The 23,213-nt window shown below is 39.1% G+C and overlaps 2 protein-coding genes across 10 annotated transcripts in view; both read right to left on the bottom strand.

Moving 5' to 3' along the window:
* The window catches only part of TDRD12 (tudor domain containing 12), a 30,352-nt gene extending 16,229 nt beyond the window's left edge, over positions 1 to 14,123 (bottom strand). The window contains exons 1-11 of one of the 9 annotated variants that reach the window (XM_021408391.1): positions 14,032 to 14,123; positions 12,340 to 12,541; positions 9,358 to 9,410; positions 8,428 to 8,601; positions 8,001 to 8,137; positions 6,859 to 6,978; positions 4,847 to 4,902; positions 3,391 to 3,476; positions 1,822 to 2,017; positions 1,285 to 1,358; positions 199 to 300 (exon numbers count right to left, since the gene is read on the bottom strand). In XM_021408391.1, coding sequence (XP_021264066.1) covers positions 199 to 300; positions 1,285 to 1,358; positions 1,822 to 2,017; positions 3,391 to 3,476; positions 4,847 to 4,902; positions 6,859 to 6,978; positions 8,001 to 8,137; positions 8,428 to 8,601; positions 9,358 to 9,410; positions 12,340 to 12,424 — 1,083 coding nt within the window. In that variant the 5' untranslated portion in view covers positions 12,425 to 12,541; positions 14,032 to 14,123. Of the gene's footprint in view, positions 1 to 198; positions 301 to 1,284; positions 1,359 to 1,821; positions 2,018 to 3,390; positions 3,477 to 4,846; positions 4,903 to 6,858; positions 6,979 to 8,000; positions 8,138 to 8,427; positions 8,602 to 9,357; positions 9,411 to 10,610; positions 10,883 to 12,339; positions 12,542 to 14,031 lie in introns of those variants that run through there. The other 8 variants (XM_021408394.1, XM_021408392.1, XM_021408393.1 and 5 more) reach the window with 8 other exon arrangements.
* Positions 12,609 to 18,373, bottom strand: NUDT19 (nudix hydrolase 19). The gene is made up of 3 exons (XM_021408422.1): positions 16,718 to 18,373; positions 14,827 to 15,034; positions 12,609 to 14,124 (listed from the first exon to the last, which is right to left on the bottom strand). Exons 1-3 carry the CDS (start codon positions 17,417 to 17,419, stop codon positions 13,898 to 13,900), a joined length of 1,137 nt encoding a protein of 378 aa, XP_021264097.1. The 5' UTR covers positions 17,420 to 18,373; the 3' UTR covers positions 12,609 to 13,897.

The following is a 23,213-nucleotide window of genomic DNA, read 5'->3' as shown; positions in this document are numbered from 1 at the left end:
AAAGTAGAAACCAATACGACTCTTACAGCTGTGTCAGCATCTCCTTAAAACTTCATTTATTTCATCACATGAAAAACATCCTAAGACATTCCTCAATCAAAATGAAGTATTATTATTGTAGCGTATTTCGTTTTATAAGGTGAGGACACAATACACTTGTTAGGAGAAATTCAGCGTAAAATCAGATATTGGTGTTACCTTTTTCAGATTATCATGAAGTGGTGCTTTTTCCAAAATTGAAGTTGGCTCAATTTTGTTGCTAAGACAAACAAAGCTTCTTTCAAAAAGGTCTTGAAATCTCTGAAATCACGTAAGCAGAAGATAGTACTGAAGACAATACATAATAAAACATCAAGTAGCTGTAAAAGATAGTTCAGCTGGCTGTTCACAGAATGTTACAGAAGCAGAGCAGGATAATCATCAACTACTAACAATATTACTTCCTTTTTTTCCCCCCCCTCAAAAATCTCTGAAGTTATTTCACTTTAAGTTCTGTAGTGGTTGTTACCCTCCAATGCTCAGCAAAACTAAAGAAAAAAAATCAGAGCTTCTATAAAACTCATTTTTCCCTCCAAGCTGACAAAAGAACTAACAGTGTAACTACACTGCTATCAGAAAAGTAAATTTCTCCTTTAAATCATCTAGCATAAAATGACAAAAAATAGCACGCTCACTCTTTGAAAAGCAGAGACTGGATCAATTTACCAGTCATTATTTGGCTGTAATTTAGGGATTCATACTCCCTTCCTCTCACTGATATTGTAAATATCTTCAACCGTGTAATGCAACCAATTCAACGCTCCCGTGCTGATCTCTTTAAAACAGTTCAGAAAACAACAGCAAGCAAAAAAAATTTTAGCAATAAAGTAGATTGGACATTAGAAGTATTAATGAACAAGTAAGAATAACTCCAAGGAACGTTTAGCAACATATACCACGCTATAGCATAATGACTATTTTGTTTTCAGGACAGCACTAAAGCTCGCCTTTCATATTCAGAAAACTGAAAGTCCTACCGTAGACAGCTATCATCTTTGTAAAACCATAGCCAAAGAGCAGAAAAAGAAGGCACAATCTTTTCAAGGACTACAGTGTACTTTTTTTTTTAATGTTCCACCATTTAAATAGAGAACATCCTACTTCAACTGTACAAAGAATTAGTGCAGTCTCACAGATCTATGTTATGCAGAAGAACTGGCCAGATGACTACAGTATTTCTTATCTACTTGATGTATGTTTAATCAAATTCACCTTTGATAAATTATTACAAAACACAATACTTACAGATTCATTATTTTCCTTCAGATCCATGTTTGACCTTTGGTATGTCTTTTCAAGAGAACCAGAAATAGTACGACCTAGGAAGAAGATGGTCAGAAATTTTCAAGTTATCTGAACAAATGAAAAACCATTATTGTTGTTCATAGCCACAGCTGCCACTGTTTTTTTTATTTAGTTTTTTGTATCATTTGCTAATAGAAAAAAAAAATCTCCATCAGGATGGAAAGTTGCACACCTTTTAAAGGACTTGTATCACTACAAGCGGCACAATTTGTAAACCCGATAGTTTTACAATTACTTCTGTTTAAAATAAACCCATCCAAACGCAAAAACATCAGACAAGTAATTTCTATAATACCCAATGCTATTAAGCACATTAACAAACACCAATACAATTCACTCTCAGTTCATACACATCTTTTGCTAACAATGTTGTTTGATCCAATTACTGGATTCGAACTGAGACAGCAGACGCAGGTTCAATATATCCAATTAAAGACACATAACATATTATAAGTTTCTGACATACATTGTTCCCACCTGCTTCAAGATTCATTGGTACCTTCTCTTGCAACTGCACTGGCCTGAGAGCAAGCGCTGGATTAATTTTTATCAGAGGAGAATCAATATTTAATGATGTCTGGTTCTCTTGTTCTTTTGCTGGACTTCGAATATTCTCCTCAGCTTCCTCAAAATGAGCAAAGTTCTTTGAAACAAGATCATCATTAATGCATACCTAAAAAAAAAAAAAAGATGATGCTTGACCAGTATCAATATCACATACTTGCTTAGAGTGTATTTCAAGCTTTATACAGTAGTAACACTTAATCAGTATTAGTGCTTTTTGAATCATGTTAAATCCAGAATAGGAAAGGCAGCCTTATCTTCCAGTATCTTCTCTAAACAGATTTTAATTAGCTGCAATTTTCTGGAGAAGCATGACATTTTTCTACTCCATTAACCTTTTCTGTCAGCCCTAAAAATTCAAAACTATTAAGCAGTAAAGCAGGTTCTTCTTTTGACTCAGAGGGAATCAAAGCGTGGCAAAGAAAAAGTATTACTATACCTACGACTCTAGAACTCCACTGGCTCAGAGACAGTGACTCTAGTACCAATTAAGATTCCGAACCGACAGAAGGTCTTAGACTTCACGCATACCTGAAAAGTTACTGTCTATGAGGAAAACCACAGCTCCAGTGCTAGAATTGTTGGCAGAATACTCCAAACAGATGCAAATAATTGTTTTATGCCTACAGTGCAGCTGCTTAAGCCTGATGGTAGCTGCAGTGGAGTATGAGAAGTTACGCATTTCGACAAGTGGTGCTAGTTTCTCCTAAGGTTTAAGGATGAAGTTTTAAACAAAAGCAATACTGTTAACAAACACCAAAAAGGCATAGAAGTGTACTAAATAATTCACATAGCCATCCAATTTAATTGCTATTTGCATATTTTTATTGTAAAGTTACATCTCACCATGGATGCACACTAATTTGGCATAAATAATTTTCAATACCTCTTCAAGAATCTCGAAGACATTACTCCACTTTGTTTTAAGCAAAGAAAATATGCTGTAGTTTAAAACAGGTACCAGATCCTAAAATATATGCAGTTTTACTGTGCAGTTCAGTGTTATAACCTCCAAAAACAGCTATACATTACAGCTGAAGGAAATCCAATGGAATAGAAAAACAAATAACAAACACACACCAACACAGAAAATAAAATAGTACACAAAACCTTACCCAGAATAATTAAAATTCATTCAAAGTTACCTCCACTAATTCTACCTTAAAGTGAAAGTGCTCTGGTTTCAACACTAATATTAGCATTCACATATTTTTAATATATTTGGCAATTTTTAAAATCAAAGTCTCTTCCTAATATAGGTACCCTTATAATATTTGCTTCTTTTTTGAAATTAAGGATAGTAACAATTATGAGAATAACTTACTCTATTACTTCCATTTTTAACATGACTGAAATCTCTTTATAAGTAACACAGCACTTACTGTAAATGACAAAACTCGTTCGTAATGCCTTAAAAATTGCAAAATTAAGATTTATATTGTGAAGTGTATCAGCAGGTTTGCAGACACTGAAGTAACCTACCTTTTCATCTTCTATTGTCACATAAAGAATTACATGAAATGTGTTATCTTCCACAGTACATAACTTTGCTTTGATTTGGGTAGTTGCTAAAAAGTAACAATAAACAAGGAGATACATTAACCTCTTATCAGTATTTTTCAAGCATGCAAAGATAGAAAAAACAATTAGATGAGTGTAATCTATTACTTCCAAGAGAAACTAGTACAAATGTTTTAATTTTTAAATGGAACAGGACTCTAACAAGGCAGTAAAACCTTAAAATTAGAAAAACCATTGTTCTCAGTCTCTGAAGGAAGACTGAGAGTTGGAACAGACCAATGACTGGTCCACAGATACCAGTTCTAGTCATATACCAGAAGTATTTATATTCCACCCGCAGATCAGTACAAAGGCATACTTTCCCACTTGGACACTTTTTCTGAAAGAAGGCATATTTGCACATCTGCCAAGTTTTGTTAGGGTATTAATTAAACAAAAAACCTAACTGATAAATTATGCGTTATTAAATTATGAAGTATTTCTGATGCATACACTAATAACGTACCAGCAATAATAATTAAGAGCTTATAATATTGTTTTCAGCAGTCTGGGAATGTTTGAAACCAAGTTAACGTCACTGTTGCTCCCTACTAACCTTTATTTTGCATAGCAATATTTGACACTTAGATATGCAAATAAACAGTACAATTTACATAATGAAGAGTGCAATATTCCCACTGGGGTGTGAAATTATTAGCCTAAACAGTCCTTACTGTTATTACGAACTCATCCACTCCTTCCCAAATCTCATTTTGTATTGAGTATATCGTATTTGCAAGTAAGCAGGTAGGAAGTTTTTCAGTAGAAGCACATGAGATCAGACAAGCTCAGCAAAGAACTGTTTTGGAAAATCAAAAGCTCTCTCATATCAAAATAGAATGCTTGACATGAGAAAGTCTGGATGAGCTACTGAACCACCACACACGACTAAGGAACTGAACAGACCAGAGAGCAAACCATTTCAGCTTGCTTAGAAACTACTTTGAGCACAATGCATTTGATAATGCAACTATAATCAAGATAATCTCTTCTGAGCTGGTGTTTTATATCCCTGTCACACAACTAGCAAAGACAGCTTTAAAGCTGATTCAAAGAATTAAGCCAAATACAAAGAAAGGCACCACTGTTTAAAACAGCTGTTACATGATTTCTACCTTATTCAGCATGCCCAGTGAACCCAGAAAAAGACACAAATTAGACACCTGCCACAATTTATGCAGAATGGAAGCCCACAGTACTCAAGATGCAGGTCTACATATAATTTTGGCTAAGTCGATTCATACAGAAAAAAAAAGAATTGTGCAACTCATTTCTAAAAAGAATTTCGTGAAAATTAAAAATGAAGTTCTATGTTTCCCTGACAACTTATTTTTCCCCAGAACAGAAGTGCCAATGATGATTCTGACAGGATTTTTACCTTGCAGAAGACTTTGAAAATACTGCGTAGCAGCATTATCCCATCTTTTGGCTGGTCTAGGAAAATAAACACAAGCAGTTACCCCACACCATCATAAATACAAATGGTAATCTGGATAGTGAGGCATGTAGCATGACTTGACAATTTCGTGTTCTAAGTCTCAAGAACTGCATCTAATAGAAACATTAGCAGAAACTTAATACTTTGAAAATAACTTTGGTTTTGATGTATCAATTAATTCCTAAAACAAACAACTTGAAAATTAATGTATATTGCTTTGCCAATGTATGATGGATATATCCCCAACAAAACAAACCAGTTAGAAATAAAATAGTATAGAAAGAAATAAAGCAAGAATCCATGTATGGAACATATTAATTACTTGAAATAAGTGTTGAACAATTTTAAATGAGCACTTTATAAACATTGAAATTCTAAAAACTTAAAGGATTGCAACAAAACTTAAATTCTGTCATTGCCATCCTCTGCAGCCCCATGATATAATCACATCTGACAGATCTTTGACAATAACATTCTGTAATTTTAAATAAGAACATTCAAGTGTTCCTCTTTATGAGTAGGTTGTAGAGAAAACCTTTTTTCCAGTCCTCCAAGAATGACACAAAGATCACAAATACAACAGGAGTCCAAAGCATTTCAGAAGACAGAAAATGGGGAAAAAAAGCCATCTAAAAACATTATTACAACTTCAGTTCAGCCAGGATTTGTAATAACCACAAATAAGACAGTCAGTAATAAGATGAGCACCCCAAGAAAGAACACAGAAGGATGAACTGGTAGATATTCTACTCAACATCTTAATCAATGATCTTGATGAGGGGATTGAGTGCACCCTCAGTATGTTTGCAGATGACACCAAGTTGGGAGGGAGTGTTGATCTGCCTGAGGGTAGAAAGGCTTTACAGAGGGACCTGGATAGACTGCATCGATGGGCCAAGGTAAACCGTATGAGTTTCAACAGGGCCAAGTGTCAAGTCCTGCACTTTGGTCACAACAACCCCAGGCAACCCTACAGGCCTGGGGAGGAGTGGCTGGAAAGCTGCCTGACAGAAAGGGATCTTGGTGTGTTGATGGACAGTCGGCTGAACATGAGCCAACCGTGTGCCCAGGTGGCCAAGAAGGCCAATGGCATCCTGGCTTGTATCAGGAATGATGTGGTGAGCAGGACTAGGAAGTAATCCTGCCCCTGTACTCAGCATTGGTGAGGCCTCGAGTATTGTGTTCAGTTTTGGGCGCCCCAGTACAGAAAGGACATTGAGGTGCTGGAGCAGGTCCAAAGAAGGGCAACAAGGCTGGGGAAGGGCTTGGAGAATATGCCCTACGAGGAGCGACTAAAGGAACTGGGGCTGTTTAGTCTGGAGAAGAGGAGACTGAAGGGAGACCTTACTGCTCTCTTCAAATACCTGAAAGGTGACTGCAATGAGAGCGGGGCTGGTCTCTTCTCACTGGTGACAGGACAAGGGGAAATGGCCTCAAGTTGCACCAGCGGAGGTTTAGGTTGGATATCAGGAAAAACTTCTTTACAGAAAGGGTTGTTAAGCACTGGAACAGGCTCCCCAGGGAGGTGGTTGAGTCACCATCCCTGAATGTGTTTAAAAACCGTTTGGATGTGGTGCTCGGGGAGATGATTTAGTGGTGGGTTGTTAGAGCAGTATGGTTAAGTTACGGTTGGACTTGATGATCTTGAAGGTCCTTTCCAACCTGAGCAATTCTATGATTCTATGATTTTATAAGCTCACGTGCTAGCAATCAAGTAACACAGCTCTGGGATGGTAAACAAAGGGCAAGAACTGCCAAATGCTCAACAAAATTTCTTAAAGTTTCTACACAAATATCAAAAGATTCAAATAGATGAAAAAATAAACCCCAAATGATTAGGGAAGGAATCTTATTAATGAATTGCTCTTGTAAAAAAGAAATGTTTTATTCTTGAATGAAATTTAACATCTAAGAAATGTATGACTAGAACACAATTACTGAAATCTACTTACACTATTTTTGCTGTATCTTCACAAAAGTTGATGCGCAATGTCACTGGCTTTGTGCAATACAATCTACATTTTTTTGCTCTAAATGGGATTTGCGTAAATGCTTCCACTGCAACTCGGACGCTTAAAAACAACAAAAAAATCTCATTTTATAGATCACATTCTCCAAAAGTCACTGGTGCTTCACATACATCCTTTCATTATCCTATATGTGACATCACATTTCCTCCAGATGTCTGGCTCCACTGTGAAACTCCACACTTTCTATTTAGCAGAGAAAGTCCAGTTTAAAGTCTTTTCGTGATACTACACAGATGTTTTCTGGCACTACACATGCCATTTGACAACTCTTACTTCTCAGTAAGAAATAATACATGACTAAAATTATTAAGGAAGAAATTAATAGACCTATTTGCAGTTGTACTCCTTATCCTTAAAAAATATTTATATATTGGTCAACTCTAGTGTTAGCTACACAATTATTCCTTACACATGGCTTGGTGGGAGACCAAGTAACCAGTAAGTAACCAGTAAGACATCATCTATAGTGATAAACGTATGAGTCTTAAAAGATTGCTCTTTTTCTAATTTATATTATCCTGAAGTAGTATATTATGCATTTAGTTCTGCAAGAACACATTTTAAACTTATGGCATTGTTGCTTTCTGATACAGTAACATTCAAGTCAAAACGATCTTTAACTTAGGGTTATAAAATATTTGTTCGAAAACATTTTAAATTAAGTTTTCTTAATTTTGTTGAGTACTACAAAAAACACCAATGTTCTTGTTGGGTATTTTGTTAAATAAATGAATCTTAAATTTGGCTGAGAAGCGGAAGAGATTTTTTAAGATACATTTAAAGATTTTAGAAACAGTGGGTTACATTGTGGTTTGTTTTTTTTTTTTAATGAATCCCTTAATAACAGAGCAAAGTACGTTTCAGCAACACTAACTGGCAACTGTGCATCTCAATCATAACTGCCCTACTTGAATCCACGATGACAAAGCCTACCAGTTTCTTGTGGACTCACACTTCAATTAAACCAGAGCCTTGTGATCATTTTTCTAACTAAATATTAACAGTATTTACATGCATTAATCAACCACATACGTTTCAGTGATTGTCTCAAAAAAGACACTTACTCCTTTGATTTAACAAAAGTATATTTTGCATAATCCACTAGAAAACATTCTATCTGATAATGGTCTGCACAGTACATGATAGACTTAACAACCGCTCTACACCAGCACTTCAGCTCCTCACTGAAAACCACACAAAGCTGAAAAAGAAACAAGACAACAGGTTCTCGTAAATGGAACAAATTGACTGTTAGTTTTATTACAGGCAAAAAGATGCTATTTACTATATAGCTCTAGATTTACTTTTAAGCACTGCAGCTTATGTAGTTATGAAGCTACACATAGGAAAAATAACCCATGCAGATGTTGTTTTCCATTTCATAGCAATAATTTAGAAAAAAACAAAACAAACAAAAAGAAGATTAACACATCTTGGGTATTTCACCCCTAAACCAATGCAAATATCACATTTTTAATGTGTGAAACATACCAATGATTTTACCTGGTCTTTTTCTAATGTTATTGGCTTCACTTCATCCACAGCTTCACAAGATTTGTCATAGAACTGATTCATTTCTGCATTCAGCTTTTTATATTCTATTTCATCAACTACATAAGGCCCACATCCTTTCATAGTAACCCAAAAGCAACCCGGATCTTCAATCTGGTGTAAATGGTAGACAAAAATAACAAGTAGCATTATCTTCTCCTGAAGTGATAGGATACCTCTATGAACATCTGAACAGTGAATGTAAAAATAAGACCTAAAGTCTTCACTAAGGTACCTTCAAATAATGAGAACTAATATTGAACATACAGAATATTAGTAACAAAACATCCTTCAGGATCAAAGCTTTAGTTCAGTAAGTGACTTCTCAATTTGCACTCTTTAGTACCACAATACCATATCCATTCTGAAAAGTTGCAGCATTATTTAAAAGGTTTGTTAACTGAATATAATGAGTTAACTGCAAATATGTAACCTTTTTACTTGAATACTATTTCTGGAGTATGCAAAAAAAAAAAAAACCAAAAAACCACCAAACACCAACACATTTTCTTCAGGTTCAGAGCGTCTACAAGACAGTTCATTTAAAATAGGGCCATGGCATTCTGCTCAACTTTTTAAAGCGCTTATATACCAGTTTTTCAGATAATAAGGGCATTCAACATTTGAGGGATACTTGCAGGATACCTTCCATTTTAAGGTTTAGCTGCGTTCCTACTAACTTCTTTTCAGAGGAAATCGAGACAAAAATTGAAAAGAAGTGAGAAAATTAATATAACCTATATAAATCCCCACCACACATAAGAAATGACTACTGAACAGAAATAAAGGTATCATCTTGTTTGCAAATCTGACTCCCAGTTTCATTGAAATAAACACCAACCACCTTAACTTTCAAAAACATCAGCATACCCGTAATATCAAGACTTCCATAATGCCCAGCCGTTGCGTCTTCTTCAACACTACTGTAAGAAACCAACAAATGTTTAACTATTTTAAAGCTTCCATTTATTTTGAAGCATAGCTAAGAAGCATACAGCAAATACATACTTTTGGTACTTGTGTACAAAGCACTGGCTTAAATAACTAATTTAGATGTACAAAAGGCCTCAAACTATGTTGAATCCTAATGGAGATTTGCCATCCACGCTTATTCACATACTAAAAACTGATGTGGTTGTATAAAAGAAAATACTTGTTATCCTCAACCTACTTGCAGCCTATAGGCTGTTATTTTACACCGGAAGGCCAAAAGAAATATTCTGGTTAAAGGACTGCTACAACCTAGCTGCCTCGCCAAATGGACACCAGCACCAGAGAGAATCTAATATATTATTAACAAGAAATAAACACAGACACGAGTCCCAGCCTTAGTCGATACTAAAATATCACATATTGCTACTTGTTTTTCACACCACACTTCACAAGGAACAGAACAGATTGTGTCTAGGAACTACAATAGCAGCACACACCACTTGCTAGATTATGTACATTTAATTCTTGTAGACGTGCACATCACGCCACTCCTCACAGCAGTGTTCAGCCTACTTCTTAGAAGAATTCACACTGCAGTAAGCAGTTAACAAAACGTTTCAGGAAAGATAAGCCAAGCAAGCAGCCTTAGGCTTCCAAAGCCAGCAGTAAAATTGTGCTCATACAACAACTGCTAAGAGACGGTGCCAATAACGTGCAAGGAGCCTAACTTCTTCACATCCCTCTAAGCATAAAACCCATAAGTGATCTATCAAGTCACTAAGGCACACGCAGAAAAAAGCTGGTTCCACCAAAACTAAGAAACAGCCTCTCCGTTACTAAGGGGATAATGAGAACACCACGGCTTGCTCCACACGACCCATCCAACACCGCTATTCACCTCAGAAAGACGGGAGATCACTGCAAATGCTACCTTGAGGGCAAACATACAGGGAAAGGTGAAAGGACGCCCTTCTGACAGCACGGGTGTGATGCAAGCACTCTGACTAGAACAGCTGACTCCCTGCCCCGACCTTACTCCATCTCACAAAGGCACCACATGGGCGCCAGGAAGCACGCAAGACGAGAAACGCTTGACAAGAAACGGTATTCTCTCTTTTATTCCACCCTCAGCTAACACCTTAACATTATACTCTCCCTCAGAGAAATAAAAACGGTAAACTTTGCCATACACAACACCAGAGCAGCCGCAGAACCTCACCGCCCGCCGCAGAACCTCACCGCCCGCCGCAGAACCTCACCGCCCGCCGCAGAACGTTCCAGAAGCTCTGCCGCCTCCCGCGCGCACCCAAAACCAGCCGCACGCACCCTCCAGCCGCGCATGCGTAACTCCGCCTCGCTGAGATACGGGAAGGAAGAGGCGGGAAGGAGTCGTCAGGGGTGCAAATGGTGGCGATTTCGGCTCTTTAAACGCATTGTTGTGGAAACAAGGGGAAGACGTGAGTGTCTGGTCTTTTTCCTGGTCATGCGCTGGGCTCGGGGGGATGATGTTTGTATACGTGCCGCTGCCTGTGCCTCATGTTGAGGACAGAGGGGTTGTCCCGCAGTGCGGTGTGTCCATGCTGCTGCCTGAGGCTATAGTGGCCAGGGCCTTTGTGGCACTCCTTTCCCCTCAGAGTCTCTCAGCCTGCAGCAAAGCACGTATTGAAAGTCTTGAGAAGGCAGAGGGAGATTGCACCTGGTAAAAACAACCAATTCTCCCTTGGAATTCAGCTATGCTAAAACACCTGCATCTCCAACAGAAAATGGCTGTTGAAAACATTCCATAACATCTCAACCTCTTTGAGAAAGCAGCAACATCTTATTTTTTATTATTCGCTATCGTATGCTTACTTTTGCATCCTTTTTTGACTATTATTATTTAATCTCGTATACTCACCTTTCCATCTAGGCTTTTTTGTTTTGTTTTGTTTGGGTCATCTCTGATTTGTCTTTGTGTGAGGCTGCCTAGCCAACATGCCAGCCCAAGGGAAGCAGGTGAAGCGCATAGCTGGAGTCTGACCCCAACGACAGCAGCCTGTTCTTACAGTGCCTCAGTATGTCAAACCTGCAGCTTTAACCGCCATTATTTTTAACGTAATGCTGCAAAGTATTTACTGTCTGTATATTCTAAAACATTTATGTTTCTATTTGACAGTTATCTTCATTTTTAAAGCAAAATAGTGTCTCTTTGTTATTTTGTTGTTGTTGTTTGGCCTTCCAGCTCCCCCTACTGGACCCTTTCGCTTTTATTAGCGTGAAAAACAAGTTCGAGGAGACAGGAGAGGCAGACTACTCACTTAAGCATGTTTAGTATTGAAGTCACTGTTTCCACACTTAGATAACCTATAGGAACATACTGGTGCATAAAAATTTCTGAAAAAAATCTAACCTTATTGCTGAATCATTTCTTTCCTAAAAATACTTCCTCCTAGGAGACATTTTCTACCACAAAAATAAACTGCTACAACGACCACAAAGTACAGAACCATAAATAATGATCAAGAAGTCTCTCCATGAACTGTGAAAGACTATATTGCAAAAATCAAAGCAGGTGCAGATTACACATCATCTTTATTACCAATTATCACAGAGATATGGTATTTTTAAGCATCTACAGAGCAGTTTACCATTGCTGCTACATTCTGCAAGTGATTCTCTGCCTCTCTCTGTCTGACAGAGGATAATATTCACTTAGTTACATTACTGTCTACCTGATCAAAATAAGGAGCCTACAGTGAAATTTAAAAAAAAAAAACCAAACCTCAAACTATACTGTATCTTCTCAGTGTAGTTCATTGAACAGCCCTCCAATTACTCTAATGGTTTACTTTGATGGGATAATGGAATAACTTTGAAGCCAAGATGCTTGTGTTAGACATAAGAAAAATGCTGATAGGCATGCTTTTTCCTCTTACCTACCTAGTATTACAGTGTTAATCTCCAAGAGCTGAAAATCATATAAGAGGTAACACAGGATACATTTTTTGCTTCTTCCACTCTCCATTTTTCTAATTTTCCAGTCATCTTCATGTTCAGAAGAATTAGCCAGAATACTGTGAAGGAGATATTAATCATAACACGCTGCTTCACAGAAGCAAGGGTCTTCTAAACCTAGAATCACCTGAGTGTGTTCAATAAGAGAATAAAACAGGAACATTTTTCCAGTCCAAATGAATGCTACAAACCAATATAATGAAAATGTTGCAGAAGATCTTATTTTAATTGAAATACAATACAAAAGTTGAAACAGTTTTCACAACAGCTTTACTGTCAAATCTTAAGTCATCATTCTTCTTCCAGATGAAGAAGATATCGCATCACAGCTCCATACACTCCACTTACTTCTCCCCTCCCCCAAATAAAAGATTAAAGAGTAGCTGACCTTCCTCTGAAGTCTTTAAATCTCAAAGACTTGTTAAGTACAGTATTTAAGAAACATAATGTGGGATATTGAAATGTGGAAGTAGTTGTTTCCAAGGCAGTACATTATTTCCTGAAGTTTTTGAAATCTTTTTGGAGCTGAACAATTCATTTTTTCTTTTAAAATTGCTAGTAACTTGAAGGTAAAAGTTAGAATGAATAAGAAGAATGTTTGCACTCGATCTGATGATAGTTTATGTGTAAATTATCTCTACCTTTGAAAATCGTAATTTTTGCATAAATTACCATTAATGATTTAATTTTATCAACTATAAATATTGTTTGTAATAAATATTTCATAGAATCACTGAAAGGCTTGGATTGGAAGGGACCTCAAAGCCCATGCAGTTCCAGCCCCTTGTCGAGGGCAAGGCTGCCCCTCACCACCTGAGGCTGCCCAGAGCCCCATCCAGCCTGGCCTTGAGCACCTACACGGATGGGGCACCCACAGCTTCTCTGGGCAGCCTGTGGCAGTGCGTCACCACTCTCTGAGTAAAAACTTTAATGTTAGCTAACAAGCCTCCTTATACGCACGTACGCTGTTTTTCGACAGGAATATGTCAATAGAAATGGGAGGTTTCATTAATTTCTAGACATACATTACAGCTGTCATACAGGTAGCTTTTGAAGGATAGTAAAATAATCTTCAACTCAAAACATACTTATTCTGAACATATGATACACTTTAATTTTCAGTGAGAAAAGGACCTCTGTGACCCAGCAGACCAGCTGGAATACCACTACTAGTATGTAAGTAGAATAAGGTGGTAATTGCTCAGTATAATTGGTATCAAATCACTTTCAAGTTTATCCAGGTAATTCACTTGGTGATTGTGTTAAATTTTCAGTAGCTTCTGAACATCACAACCGGCACAACCATGCAATTTCAAAGACTCAAAGAATTAGATATACAAATCTAAAACCTATAATCACATGAAATGCTTTGGCAAGGAATATTTAAGTCCGTTTTCCTGACTCCTTGGCAACTGTTAGAAAGGATAAGAAACACAGTGAATATGTATGTAATTAAGCATATTCTAGCTTTAAAGCAAATGCATTATAATCTGCTGTTGTAGTTTGAACTATCAGTGTTTATTATCAATGGATTCATATGTTTATATTTTGCTTGAATATTAACATAGACAGCAAGACTGTTGGTATTTTTTATTACTATCCTGTGAAATATACTACCCTCTCTCATGAGATCTTCAACCGTCTTATCTGTGGACATAGCTATTTTCTTTTCGCCTGTATAATCTGGATCTTCTGGGTATAACTCATCACCTGAAGAAAACAAACAGAACAACTTTTAGTTATACAACGTCTGTCTTATTCTTCAGTCATTTGATTGAGTGATACTTGCAATTTTAAAAAAATATTTATCAGGATGTGAGACTCACTGGGAATAGATTTGACAAGTAAATAGTCTCTAAGCATCTTGATATTTAACAATACAGCCATAAATTTCTAAAGCATCTGTCAGTACACAATGCACATGTCCCAGAGTTCTTGCTAATGCTAACATGTTGTAGTCACAGCAATTATATCACTGCACTACCATTGTGAAAAATTGTGTGCTTGATTTGCTTGTTAAGTGGATAACTTAAGTCAATGAGAACTCCCATTGAAAAAAGGACTAAATCTGAGTTCCAATACATCCTTAAGATTAAAAAAAAAAGTTAACAATTTCTTCATAAATCTATGTATCAATGGCAACCATATGAAAGAATGAAATTATGAGTAAGAGCAGAAATAACTATGCTGCCCAAGTGGTCCAGTAGCTTGTTTCTGACAGTAGCCATTATCAGCCATATCAGAGCAGCTGGAGGGTGGCAGAAGAAAAACAGTAGGAAAAGAGTGCAATAATGTGATTTCTAAGAGGTTTTTCCCCCACAGTTATAGACTGGCTTATGAAAAGTGGTTTGAGTATTTATCAATTCCCAAAGGTTTTATATCACTTAAAAGAACCTTTATCTGTTTTCTTACCTGGTAAGAGCTGAATGATGCCATCTGTAGCAGTTAGCATCACAGGCAACCAACGTTCGCATCCCTCTAGAGCTCGATGAGAGTTGAACTTGTGTAACTCATTCAGTGAGGAGAAGTTGCACAGCCTACATAATTCATAGAACTGAGGTGGAGCAAGCCAGATTTCTTGAGATTTAAAGCGTTCAATAGCTTCTGGAGGTGATGACCACTGCATGAGGAAAACAAACTTTGAAATAATAGCTTCAGCAGCAGACAAAATTATGAGCAACTTTAAAAGCTGTTAGCAAGGAAAGCCTTGACAGAAAAAGCTTTGAATAGTCTAAAGTTTTCTGAACACAATAAAAGCCACCTGTAAACTATACCAAAATAACAAGAGTTAAAAGCTTATTAAAAACATACGGAAAGCAATTTGTAAAAATTACATTTTTCCAATGAAGAGAAATAATTTTGAACTTCAAATGCAGGCACACAAAATTTGGAAACTAAAATGAAGTCTGGTTTCAAGACTAAAAGTCTGCTCATGGAATGGCCTGCGTTAAAAAGGACCTCAAAGATCATCGAGTCTCAACCCCCCTGCTGAGTGCAGGGTCGCCAACCACTAGACCAGGCTGCCCAGAGCCACGTCCAGCCTGGCCTTGAATGCCTCCAGGGACGGGGCATCCACAACCTCCCTGGGCAACCTGTTCCAGAGCATCACCACCCTCTGAGTGAAAAACTTCCTCCTAGTATCTAACCTAAACCTCCCCTGTCTTAGTTTAAAACCATCCCCCTTGTCCTATCACTGTCCACCCATGTAAACAGTCATACCCCCTCCTGTTTATACTCCAGCCGACAATAACTGAATTCACACTGTTTGCAGAGCACGAATACTCAGCTACTCACGGTAAATAAACATGGTGTTCTGCAAGTGTAAACTATTCATCATTTCATCTGATACGGTAATTTGATAATATAACTGTACATAAGCATCTGCAGTACATTTCTGCTACTATTAGCAAAACGTTATAGCATGAACTCTTGAAAATAGGATCTTGGGTGCTTTTAAATTTCAATACCATCACTTGTTAAAAATATATAGAAAGGTTAGGAAAAGCAAAACCGTTAGGAGAGGCCCTAGAAAACTGGTTTGTCATCCACTTTTAACTCTCTTTTTGGAATTGTAGGAAATGTAATAGACCCAAACAGACCTGACCCTGAGCTGTGTTGACAGAGCTATGTCATGAACAGCCTTTTACTGCTTCCATTAAAAAAAAAATAGCATAGCTCCAAATTTCGTTGTAATAATACAGCCATACTTCAACCAGTTTGCATGTTAATTAAAACATCCCAAATAACTTCACAAAAGGCAAAAACTGTCAGCAACACTTGCAGCCCTGAAACTCTGTACATGCCTCTTGGATCTCTCCCATTGTGAGTGCTAGCAATGTGGCGTCAATACTGCACTGATACTGCACGAATGAACATATAAACTGATCTAGACGTGATCTGTCTTTAAGGTGTAAAATGCTTCCTATGCCCTAAAAGTTAACGGGAAAGGTCCCTCGAGAAACAAATGCTCTTCTGTTGGCAATTATAGCAGCTTCTGTAACGTAAAGGGAACTGCAGTCACGAACTGGAAGCAGAAACGCGCCGGGGGAGCTGTCAGAAGAGGCAGACTCCCTCCTTCTCACCCCTTAAGGCAGCGTTGGCAGGAAGCTGGCGAGCTCACTCTTTGTCCCGCTGCCCAGCCGCTCACCTCCCCTGCCGGCGAGCACGTGCCCCTGGGCGAGGGAGGCGGGCGAGGCCCGCGGGGCAGCTCCTCGTGCCCCCGTTGCGGCGCCACGTGGCCGCGGGGTGAGACGCGGCGCGTCAGGGAGCGCAGTGTGGCGCGGGCGCCTCCCGCTGCCCTTACCAGGAAGGCCGTGACCTCTCGGTCGTCCTGCGAGGTGTGCGGCGGCCGCGTCTCCAGGCAGCACAGGTAGAAGGCGGTGTCGTAGCGCCGCCCGCCGCGGCCGGCCCTGCCCACCGGGGTGAGCCAGTTGCTCCACTCCTGCAGCGCCCAGATATCGGGGACGCGGCCCAGATGCCGGCAGAGCTGCAGGAAGCAGGCGGGGTCCTCCTGCACCCGGCGCCGCCACTCGCCCAGCTCCGCGGCGGGCAGCAGTTCCGCGGCGGGCAGCGACGGGACCGGGCCGCTCCCCTCCCGCGGCCGGCCGCCCTGCGCCAGCAGGAGGATTCCCGCCTCCTCGAAGGTCTCCCGGATAGCGCAGATACGGAAGGCGACCTCCCCCGGCAGCGGCGAGCCCAGCTGCTGCCGGTCGGTGGCGAAGATCGGGGCGCGGCTGCTGCCCGGAGGCGGCGGCCGGACGGCGCCCAGCCCGCAGCGCGGCGCGGCGGGCAGCAGCCGCAGCCACTCGGCTGAGAAGTCCGCCGCCTCCACCAGGCCGCCCGGGAAAACGTGCGCGCCGGGCATGAAGCCGCTGCGGGAGCTCCGCTGCAGGAACAGAAGCTCGTAGTCACACGGCCTGAGCGGGGAGGGCGACCGCTGCCCCGGCGTGCCCGCCGCCAGCAACACCGAAGCCGCTTCCCTCCAGTGCCGCAGCCTCGGGTTCATCTTTGGCGGACGGGGGGCGTTGGCCGCGGTCGCGCTCCGAGGCCGCTCGGGCGGCACCGCCGCCTGTGGTCCCGGAGGAGCCACTGCAAGCGCGGGGCACGGGCGGGTGCGCCGTGCGCGCCCCGAATCGCAGAGGTCGAGAGGATGGCAGCTCACGTGACGGAGCCTGTCAGCCAGCCGCCAGCGCCCCAGTCCTCGGTCCTGATCGGTCCTAATCCTGTAAGTGGTGTCCGCACAGTGCAAGGCTTAAGGAAACGCGGAGGATTTGTAGGTACACGGCAAATGGCTGAGAGAAGTGAGGCGATCGCTTTCACTTCCCTTGAAAAAATAAGAAAAGCAACAACAACACCAAAAGAGATAGCTTGTACTTCCTGAGTTTTCACAGCACCGAGTGCGTTTACAACAGGACAAGAAATGCAAGTGTAGAGTTGTTGGTTGCCTTGAGGCCGCGGATCTGTTCGAGTGGTGCTGAAGGGACGGTGGTTAAAGCCCCGGGAATCAGCACAGGGTCAGGAACGGAGAGCTCCGAGCTGTAATTGAGTACTGCGAGTGACCGCAGCTGGCCTCGGGGCAATCCCCTTACCTCTATTTCACTTTAGGGCGTGACAAAAAACACGTTAGTTCTTCAGCTAAACGTTCCGCACCTCGGGTTGTTTGAATTTTTTTCTATTAGCCTTTGAAGGGCAGAACCTCGTAAGATTTTAGCTAATTTTTATTAGGGAGCTTTTTTGTTTGTCTGTTTTGGAGGCTCTTAGGTACCTTGACCCCTGAAATATGTATACATATATATGTGTGTGCTCAGGCAAGACAGCAAATCCTTGAAAGTCCTTTGAAGAATAATTTCATTTTAGGAAACATTTCATTTTGATGACTTAACATTTGTGTTAAATTCCTCAATTATAGAATGAATTTGTAAGGAGGTTGAGCAGAAAAAAATGATGAAACAAATTGAGAAATGTTATAAGAATGATACCTGTGTAATATGCACAAACGTCAAGCTGATCATCATCATTCTGCTGCTACTCTGTGTTTGGCAAATACCCATATACCCTCGCGTGCCTCTGACAACCACTGCATTTTATTTTCTGTTTGAGCATGTACTTAATCCTCGTGAGATGTGAACCATCACTGAAATGTTTAGAGGCCGTTGAACCAGTGGGATCCCAGAATATACCAAATGACAAAAAAACAATTCGGCACAGACACAGCTGGATCCTAAGTTCATCCTGATGCTAGGCTGCAGACGGCAGAGAATAGGTCAGCCACTGAGCTGATTATACAGAACTGGGGCAGAGCAGCAGCTGCAATACAGCCAGACAGTGCTCACGTCTGCCCTCAGTCTCCACCTTCCTCATGACCAAATACATATGCAAAACCAGGACTTCTTGTAATTGTAGCCTCTTTTTTTTCATACTAGCTTAACCACTATTGCCCATCAGTGATTACCATCTTAGGCAATGGAAATGTAAGGTACATGGCCGTGCGCGTTTCCTAATGGAAGACATTTTGAACCTCAAATCATGGAGTTTTCATCATGTTTGTTTGCCTTTTGCTCTCATTTTATTTATACGTCTTGTTAGGAATGTGCTTTGTCTAAAAGCTGCTTCAGTGGTAAAATATTAATAAACTATGTAGGTCTTCCAAGATTTAATGTCCAACAAGCACAACTGCAGATCTAAAAGATGTAAGGTCCATTGTGTCAGATAATAATAGCATGAAGGCATTTTAAGTAGAAAGTAGTCATGTACTAATAATAAACAGCACCATTTTAAAATCAGCCGTAATACCAGCACATACACTGTCCTGTCTTGCTTTGGCAAAAATGCAATGCATGATATCCGTGGAACATTATTTTGCAACATCTTCTAGATGGTACTAGAGAATAGTGCAGATTGTATTGTTAAGCTTCTAAACAGGATCCTATATATCTTTTTTTTTTTTTTTTTTTACTCAGAGTAGTCTAAAGAGTTGCCAGTTCTAGGATGCCAACAAGCTGGAATATCCTGGATAATTCCTTCAGCTTTACTGCTATACAGTGGTATTAAATTTGGCAGATCTAGTTTCATAGGCATTCTTTCATGGGTGGAAATGTAGTGTGTTTAGTCTGGCATATACACTGCGTCCTCAAACATAAAATACAGAGACTGGCAGAGAGGTAATTGCAGTTACAGCATTGCTTACAGCAGTCCTTTGGGACTGAAGACAGCCAAGTGCAAATGCGAGTTAAGACAGATTATTCTCCACTCCCATTGCTGCATTTTTCCAGACAGCCCTGGGGTATGGAAGGCACCTCCACCTGTAAGGAACCTCCTTTGTAAGGAACTCCTCTAGTGTCTTAGAAAAAGTAGTTCAATATTCTTTCATGACAGAGGTGAAACCACCTCATGCAAGATTCCAGAAGCAGATGAACGTGAAGTTCTGAGGATTAACTGACTGACACTCAGAAACAACTTGCACAAAAATCTAGGGTGCAAAGCATTGTTTTACTCCCTCCCAGTTTCCTACTAAGAAAGGCAAGACCTAAGCGCTGCAGATGTGCATGCATCTCCTTGGTCAAAGCAATATTTAGGTTGCTGAAGATAACTGAAATAAATATGGAAAATGTCCTAAAGCCAAACTAGATTTAGGTAAAGTATAAAAAATGCTTCTTTTATTCATCTCCAAATGACATGATTTCTTTCTTCAATATATTCTGCTGAAATGCAGAGTTCATCTCACTGGTACTTAACATTTTGTATAATGTTAAGAGTGAGTTCAGAAAGAACACAGAATCTGAGGTACTCTTTTACTCAAGAAATCCAGCCCTAAAATGAGGATAAATTATATTGCATATCTGCTGAATGATAAATCAGTGCAAATCACACCACTTTAACAATTAATTATGGATGAAAAGTAAGGTCCATCATTATTTCACAATCTAATTTGATTTACATACTGTCCTGTGACTTGGATATGATTATAGGAAGTTGGTTTAATTTGCATCTGATTAAAGTTTTGTCCCCATGCAGGTTTAGTGCCTAAAATATCTAATTAAATGTTACAACTTCAAGTATCAAAAAATGAAGAGTTTTATGAGGATGTCTTAAACTGTCTTATTTCAAACTCACTCTAAAGCTTTTAGATTGTTTGAGCTCATGAATTACAATGAATAGACAGACTTACTAACTGAAATAAAAAATAAATTATAAACTGTACACTTTCCCAAGTACTGTGTCCAAAATGTGAATGTGTCAAATCTAGACCATGCAAGTTTGTAATTATAGCACCATTATAAAATGTATAGCTACCTTCATACCAAACAATTTCCAACAAATCAAAGCAGATCAGAAAACTAGGTTACAGATAGCATTAACAACTGGAAACGTTCTACTTCCAACAGACGTTTGATGGATTATATCTCTCACGCAAACTGAAATGATGGTTCTAATTCTGCAGCCTTTAATTACATGAGTAGTCTTTACACGTGTAATTTCTCACGAATAGTGATGGCGTGCATGAGTAATGATCCGGACTACTCCGTCTGGGACCCAGAACTCAAATGTGTATTTATATATAAAGTCACACATGCAGTTAGCATATTAGATTCAGTTGCTAAGAGAGTATCATGTTTGGTGTGTCAAGTACTCCTCAGTCGCTTTACATGGTATGAATAGTTAAGTATATTCTTTTCTTTTCTCATTTCCATCTTTCTCGCTCTTTTCACCCCCAAAGATTATGCTATTTATACATGGCTACTTCATGATCATTCAGAGGAATTGCATTTCAATTTTTAAATAATTATTTTTTCTTAAGACAATTTTATATAGCTGTATGATGTCATATTTACTGTCCTTAGGAAAAAAAAAAAAACATGATTTTCAAAGTCATGTTTTAGGCTGTATAATTCCTTCATGCTGATACATCAATTAGTTCAACTTACTATTTAATTATTTCTTATTATTACGTATTATTTGAGCATTTACGTGCAAGAGACAGACTCGACTGATCATATACTTCATTGGCTTTTTTTTAACAAATAGTGAAAAGCTGACTAAAATAAGTTCCAAGGAGGTGAAAGACACAACTTGTACATTTGTTCCATGATTGTAACTTCCCTTACTGTGCACTGAATTAGAACAAGCTTTTAGAGGATTTGTTTATATAATTTGGTGAAGATGTTATCAGTAAGCATATGATAAACAATGTCATGTAGTAACAGTGTAAATAAAACATACAATTCAATAAAAAAAACAAAACCAAAAATAAAACAAAAAACAAAACAATAGCAAGAAAAAACCCACAAATGACACTGGAGAGGCTCAGGAAGTGGATTTCTGCCTCTCAGGAAAACCACAGTCGATTTTCTGACAGAATGACTAGAACAGAACAATATAATTGCTTTTGCTAGCCAGCCTCCGCATTTCATAGAATTTCAGAGAAGCTGTAATTTTATTTGTATTTGCCTACATGGCTTCTAGGTGCACAGCTTCCAGCACATAGTGTTTGTGCCCGGCTGTATAGGAGGATTCAGAGGAGCCTTGCTGTTGGTTACATGCCATGTGACTTTTCACCTTCTCAAAGGTTTATTCAGTGGTAGCTGATTAAAGCTGTGTTTCCAACTGCAGTACAACACTGCAACAGCTAGCTGATTCCATCCTTCTGGGACCGCTTTACCTCAGCAGTGTGAAACATAGAGAAAAGGAGTTTTCTTTCAAGTAAAATTGATACCAACATGTAGCTAATCAAAATGTTTTTGATATTTTTACTCTTATTTTGTATTCAGTTAATCAAAGAATGGGTAGTCAGCTCCAGTCAGATATGCTGTATTTTCCCTGTCACATTGGATATAAGACATTACATTCTTACAGAGAAGTCATAGCTTAATATCTTGATGCTGTTTTTTGCTATTTAACAAAAAACATACCTTGTTAATGTAAAATGAAGACAGTATTTGATGTATTTGCATGCATTGGTCTCCTTTCAGTACCTTGCCCTTCCCTCAGCACATACAGGTAATTTTATATGAGAAAGATAGTCTTTCTAATCCTGCTCTTACTGTATGCTTACCATAGCAAATGCTGCTCACGTGTAGACTATTTTGTCCAGATCTCTTCCCGCATTAAAAGACTTACATAATCGTATTGAGAGAGAGCACTTAGAGATCTATAATCCACTGGTCTTCCTGAATGACTTTTTACATAATGAAAATCTGTGAAGGGTAAATATGTTGAGTAGGAGTTCCATTAGCACTTAAATATAATAGATTTCTGGAAAATATACATAAAGAACACAAACCTTGTATTATAAGATGGAAAAGAAAGCACATAACCAATCCTTTCAGACTGTAAACAATGAGCATGTATTTAATTTTTAGTCCAAAAGCTAATGATATCAGCCAGTTTACTTGATTGTTAAACAGCGTTCCCATGCAAGAGCTTCTATGTTTACTTGAAGAATTTTGAAACTAATTTTATTTCATGTTCACAATGCTGTTAAGTTTAAAGTGATGTTTGGTCTGCAACATGAGGAGAGTCACTTAATTCTGGTTCTGCATCCAGTTCATTAGCAAATTAAAAACCTGACATTTTCTTACATTTATGGACTAGGAGTCCTGGAACAAAATTACATATTGGTGCACTTAGCAGAGCTCAGTTCAGATAGTTTGGTACAACTGCCGATCATTGTTGCTATCAATACCACAGGACTAAATTTTATACTCCTTCAACTGTGTATATCTTTTATTAAAGTAAACGCTAGATAAATGAGGACAGCATTTGGATCCTAACACAAGAGGATCTGTTAGTCTAACCTAAAA

Source organism: Numida meleagris, chromosome 10, assembly GCF_002078875.1.
Source record: "Numida meleagris isolate 19003 breed g44 Domestic line chromosome 10, NumMel1.0, whole genome shotgun sequence".
Taxonomy (NCBI): domain Eukaryota; kingdom Metazoa; phylum Chordata; class Aves; order Galliformes; family Numididae; genus Numida; species Numida meleagris.
Note: the sequence above shows the minus strand (reverse complement) of the source record. Positions and strands in the feature narration are given on the sequence as shown.